General features: G+C 49.0%; 1 protein-coding gene across 2 annotated transcripts in view; it reads right to left on the bottom strand.

Moving 5' to 3' along the window:
• Nucleotides 1-2,410: 2,410 nt before the first annotated feature.
• The window catches only part of LOC147347933 (uncharacterized), a 214,249-nt gene continuing 210,659 nt past the window's right edge, over nt 2,411-6,000 (bottom strand). Inside the window, exons 3-5 of one of the 2 annotated variants that reach the window (XM_086365614.1) lie at nt 3,747-3,941; nt 3,468-3,598; nt 2,411-3,363 (exon numbers count right to left, since the gene is read on the bottom strand). Coding sequence is in view for 1 of the 2 variants with exons in the window: in XM_086365615.1 (XP_086221741.1) it covers nt 3,578-3,598 (21 nt within the window). In the remaining variant the exon portion in view is untranslated. The remainder of the gene's footprint in view (nt 3,364-3,467; nt 3,599-3,746; nt 3,942-6,000) is intronic. The other variant, XM_086365615.1, reaches the window with a different exon arrangement.

Below are 6,000 nucleotides of genomic sequence, written 5' to 3'. Positions count from 1 at the left end.
GCATACACGCATACACAGAGCTGATGCACTTCACTGTATAGCAGAAACTAACTAACCCAGCATTGTAAAACAGTTACCCTTCAGTTAAAATGTTTAAAAGTGGGTTCAAAAACTAGTTCCCACTGTGGGCCACCAGACTGTCACCTCACTGGGGACCTCAGATCAGCTTAGAACAAACCTCAGTCCATCCATCCAAAAGGTGAGGGAGCTGGGGTGTTTAAACACTAACACTCCTCCTGGTTGAGGGCTAGACTAAGTGGGGTGGGGAATAAGACTCCAGAACCTCTGACCTGGGATGCACAGTCTTCTCTGCCCAAAAAAGCCCTCAGAAACAGGGACAAGGTGCCAATTACATCCGCTAAAATCTGCCTACAAATATATAAACTGCTTTCCATGCTAGGGTCCTTCAGACAGACAGACAATAACACCACCTCCTGGATAAGCTGCTGGAGGTAACCAGGAACAGATGACTTCCACCTGACTTGACGCTGTCCGTTTGATACAGACTTTAGGAATGAAGGTCAGAGTCAGCATCACTTTGCTGAAGAATCTAACATGGTTGCTGGCTGTGGAGGGTGTCCGTTCACTGACTCTGACCCTTGACACAGCTCCTGGACCCAACACTCCCACCTGCGAGGCCCTCCCTTGGGTACAGGGTTCTGGAACTTTAGAAGGCTAAAAAGAGCTCAAATTCAGCACAAGGTGGGCTGACCCGGACTCTACTCAAAAGTATGTATTTTTTAACTTAAAAAGGGTAATTTTTAAAATAGACCTTTAATGTTTCATATTGACTTGCAGTTGGCTGGCAAACATTTGTTAAGCTTAGACAATAATACTGGGAAGCAGTCAGGAGGTTCCAAGTTATAAGGAAGGACACGGAAGTTCCCAAGAGGAGGTTTGAAGTCAAAAGCCAGTGAAGTGGATGGGCACTGGGACCCATTTATTATTTATTGTCACTTTAATGACTTCCAGGAAGCAAGTAGGCAATGCTCTTTCTACTCTGCAGGGCTTGCAGTCCGGGGTAATATCTAAGGGACTATAATGCACGCCACGGCAATCAGAGCAAACTCCATCTGCCACCCCATACAGACAAAGTTATCATATCTCTGATCCATGCATCACATTTGAAACCTCAGGAGTGGAGGCAGACAGCACTGGGGTTTTCTTGAAAGTGCTTTCTATTAAAGTGGCAGATCCAGTCTGATGAGGACTGGGCGAGTTCTTACCCATGGTGAATGAGACCTCTGCGTATCATATTTAGAGGGACTGGCCGGCTCTGGGATGGCCTGGGCCTGCTGGTGAAAAGGCATTTCACACACATGAGTGCATGTCAATTTCACTTTATATAAAGGCAGTGGTGTCGCCCTCAGAGGAGGTACAGCCCTGCCCTGTCCTGCAGGAGGGACCCAGATGTCTGAAAACAAGGTCAAGGCAGGGGCCACAGTCTCCTGCCTGACTTCTGCCCATGAATCTCCACCTCTCCCTCTAAAGGCTTTCAACAAGAAGGCCAAGGAAGACACTCAGAGGCTACTCGGTATTCTCAGCCAAGACCAGCTCTAAGGAATTCAAATGTTCTTTCAATTCTTTATGAAGAAATAAAATCATCTTGTTTATGGTTTCCTTTGCTGTGCAAAAGCTTTTAAGTTTAATTAGGTCCCATTGGATTATTTTTGTTTTTATTTTCATTACTCTAGGGACGGGGTCAAAAAAGATCTTAGCTACTAAAAGGAATGAAATAGGGTCATCTGTAGAGACTTGAATGGACCTACAGACTATCATGCAGTGCGAATTAAGTCAGAAAGAGAAAAATAAATATTGTATATTAACGCATATATGTGGAATCTAGAAAAACAGTACTGATGATTTCCAAGGCTGGAATAGAGACACAGATATAGAGAACAGACATATGGACACAGGGTGGGGAGTGGAGAGGAAGAGGAAGGTGGGACAAATCGAGAAAGGATTAATTGAGATGAACTGACATATATGTCAGTTTACACATGAACTGACATGTGTAAAATAGACAGCTAGTGGGAAGCTGCTGTACAGCACAGGGAGCTCAGCTCAGCTCTGTGATGACCCAGAGGGGAGGGATAGGGGGAGAGAGGCTCAAGAGGGAGGGGAGTGGCCAATTCACTTTGTTGTACAGCAGAAACTAACACAACACTGTAAAGCAATAATCCACCAATAAAAAAAAAAGAGAGATTAAATGTCTACCACGTATTGGGGGCAGCCCCAGCCCAGCATGTGTCCAATGTGTGAGGCCCCACCAGTAGATAATCCTGGATAAGTGCCAGCATTGCATCCAGCTGAGATCCCAGGCAGGGTGGCCACTCGCACATCTACCCTGGACCTTCTCACAAAGCCGATGAGGACACAGGACTGCAGGAAACGGACAGAGACCTTGTCGCTGAGTCAACGAAGGTGTTTTATTGCGAGGTGGGCACAGTTACAGAGCACGAGTCAGAAACACCACAGTCCCCGCAAACGCAAACACAGAAGCGGGCCTCCTTCTCCGATTCCTCCAGATGGAGCAGGGTCAACGGCAGGGTGTGGGGAGTGGTCTCCAGTCCCTGCTCTGCCTTAGAGAGTCAGCCACTTACTCTTGGTTAGTTGACATCTGAAGTATTTGAAGCCGCTTTTCGATATTTATACTTTCTCCACCATTCTAGCTGCAGGATCAAACAGGAATTACATTTCCACCTACAAGGTTTGTATTTCTTTGTGAGGTAGCATAAGCCCCAAAGAGAATGCAAGAGCCTCAGGTACAATATGTTTGATTATATTTCAACTCCAAGCGATGCCGCAGTGAGATCGCTTCAGTACAGAGGCAAGTGGGACTCGGCCCAATACCTGGATCCAGATGTGAAAACGAGTAAGAGAGAAAATACATTTTTAATCTAAAGATCAGGAATACACACATCAACCATGCAGACCCATTTACTAGGTAACCCAGATGACAATTCAGAAACCCCTAGGGACAATATTGGTTCATAAACAAGGTTAATTTCAGCCACAGAATTATATTTTCCAAAGCAATTCTTTTCTTACACAATCCCCAAGGCCAAGAAAAAAGAATGAAAGACAGACGAAAAAAAAAAAAAAAAAAGACCAGCCAACCACTCAAAATAATCTAGAACTGCGAGCCAATAGGGTGATGGCAAAGCAAAGACCGTCCAATCAGGAACCGCGGCTCAGGGCGCTCCAATCTGAAGGTCTGCAGACTTTGCACTGGCTCCGGGCGCTTCTTGGGTTCCAGCTGCTCTGCTCTGTTCTGTGGACCAGCTTGCTCCCCATCATGGTCCTTCAGCAGTTCCCAGGACACCTGAGAAGGCAGTGCATCCTCCGGCTAAAAAGTTGAGCCTGTGGAAGGACACACAGGAAAAGACCCGTCAGGCCAAGGCCAGAACCTTCTGACAGCTAAACGCTGATTGAGTCGAGGGCAGAGGAAGAGCGACTTTCCTCACCTCCTCCAGCCCGGCTTCCTGCCACCTCTCTGGGAGGGTGGCTTCGTTCTTGGGAGCAGCCAGCGGCGTGGCATCTTTGAGACACTGTCGTGAGTGCATCAGGGTACCCGTCATCTCGCAGGCCACGATCTCTGTTGACAAGAACATTAGTCAATTCCCCACGTCACTGGTCTGTGGAACCTTGAGGAGGAGGAGACACAACAGAGCCACACAGACACACGGAAAGGAAGGGGTGGAGTGCGAGGACAGGAGACAAGAAACTCGGAAAGGATACTCTACCTGCCCCCTGTCCCTGAGGTTCCCCTGGGCAGCCGTGTGCCGACAGAAGGCGTGAAGTGCTTTCTAAGTGCGCCCAGAGGTCTGAGAGGTCAGGAAGCATCCTTCCACTGCCAGGCAGGCGCCTGAGTCCAAGCTCCTCGAGGACCTCAGCCAGCCTCGCCCCAGCTCTCCCGAGTGGGTCCTGCCACTGAGATACTACATAACAAAGAGCAAACCGCAGCGCAGATTAGCAGGGTGGGTGCCTTCTTCCTCGGCCCTGGAGGAGCAGTTCGGGAGAGGCTGGGGTACAGGGCAGGAGGGGCATCAGCTGCCACCTGGGCTGCTCTTTAGCGCGTCCAGTCAGCTGCCAAACCTCCACTTCCCACCAGGTGTCAAGTCTCTAAGAGCATCCCCCAGGCCCGTGTCCTCACTTTGGTTCTCTCAAAGCAGCCTCCGGGTCCGGAAGGGAATGTCTGTCAGAGGCAGGCTCCCTGTCTGGGCAGCAGAGCCCAGCCCTGGAGCGAGAGGTATGCCTGGCTCCTCGTCTGCCCATCCTTCCCCAGCACCCAGGGCCACCCCTCTGTCCTGCTCAGCACCTGTCTCCCCAGAACACTGGGGAGCCATGAGGAAGAACAGGGCTGAGAACCATCGGGACTTGAAGAGCTTCCAAGAAGGCAGGAAGAGGAAAGCATTCCTGAGACACAGCCACACAACCCGAGTTGTCAGGGGGTAGGGGCTGGCGGGAGTGGGCACACGTAATAAGGTGGGCATGTTGTTTGCAGAAAAAGTATTAATAAACTAAGAACCAGTCTAGTTTTCACTGTGACCATGCACTCCTTGGCAACTCTAAGCAATATGTCTGGCAAAACACGGCTTCCTACCCAGACAGATCCCCCACCCCTTGGCCTCATCCCGCCAGCATCTTTGCTTGTGCCCCTCCCTCCTCCAGCCCCTCCACCCTCCAGGGGACTCTGCTGCCCCCAGACCCACCTGCCACATCCACCTACTTCCAAGCTCCACTTAAATGCTGCCTCTTCAAGGAAGACTCTCACGACACCCCTGGCTGGAGTCATCCCTTCCCTCTCTTAACTCTGAGGACAGTGCATCTATATCTTTCTTTCACTTGTACCCTATATTAAACATGCAAAAGTGTTATCTTCCCTACTGACTGCCATCAAGATGCAGTGGAAAGCATATGGGATTTGGGATCTGGCCTGGGTTAGAAGCCCAGCCCACACTCTGAATTAGCTGTGGGATGTTTGGCTGGTTATTAAACTTCTGTAGCTTATCTCGTCTATACACAGGGAGACTCTCCCCTCTCTCAGAGGGCTGTGCATTCAGTTAGAAAATACACACGAAACACTGAGCCTGAGCTCATAGACCCTCTATAGCTATTAGTTTCTCTGCTCTCCCTGTAGTCTTTTTCTTCTGTCCTCCTTCCCCACTCCTGCAGGACTCACCAAGATTTCATAACATGTGGAAGGTATAGAAATGAGGAGGGTGTTGAACACCTACTGTATGGGCCTATTTGGAGGTTAAACGGGGTTAAACACTTGTTAGTCTCTCAGATCAGAATCTGGCACAGGATGTAATAGAAATGGATGTGAAATAAAATAATCTTGTGAGTTGACGAACAATTCCCTGACTCCGTGAAGACTCCAGATATAGGTTATCAAGATGTTCCTTGCTCTGCTTCAGACTCCCTCCCACCCTCCCCAAATAAAAACATCAGGGGTAAACACCTTCTGTCCTCACAGGCTGTGCCTCTGCAGGCCAGTCACTTCAGCTCTCTGTGCCTGAGTTGCCGCTTCTGTCAAATAGGCAGCTTCTGTCAGGCAGCTCCTCGTACAGTTCTGAGGAAGGTTAGATAAGACACTCCTGGTAACGTCCTTAGCATGGTACCCGGCGTGTGTGTTCTCAAAACGATAGTTCCCTTAAGGGGGAAACGTCCATTAGTACTAACATTGTGTGATTTTCTAAACACCACACCAAGCACAGAAATAGGCAGTTCTGTGGGTCTGGGTCTTTATTTCCTTTGAAGGCTCCATGCCACATGAAACATACATTACATAAACGTGTATGCCTTTTCCTTGTTAATCTGTTCTTGTCACTTTAATGTTCAGATCCAGCCTGGGACCCTCTGTGGGTTGGGGGAAATGCTTTTCTCCTGCACAAGTCTTCCTACTAATTCTTCCTGCTAAAGTAACCTTGCAGTTTCCGTCTCCTAACCCAACCCAGCCTGAGACACCCTTTCCTCTCCCTCTTCCAGGGACAA

The sequence above is a fragment of the Bos grunniens genome, chromosome 22, assembly GCF_055505025.1.
Source record: "Bos grunniens cultivar Pamir isolate PY7600 chromosome 22, Bosgru_T2T1.0, whole genome shotgun sequence".
Lineage (NCBI taxonomy): Eukaryota > Metazoa > Chordata > Mammalia > Artiodactyla > Bovidae > Bos > Bos grunniens.
This window is presented reverse-complemented; position numbering and strand designations above follow the sequence as displayed.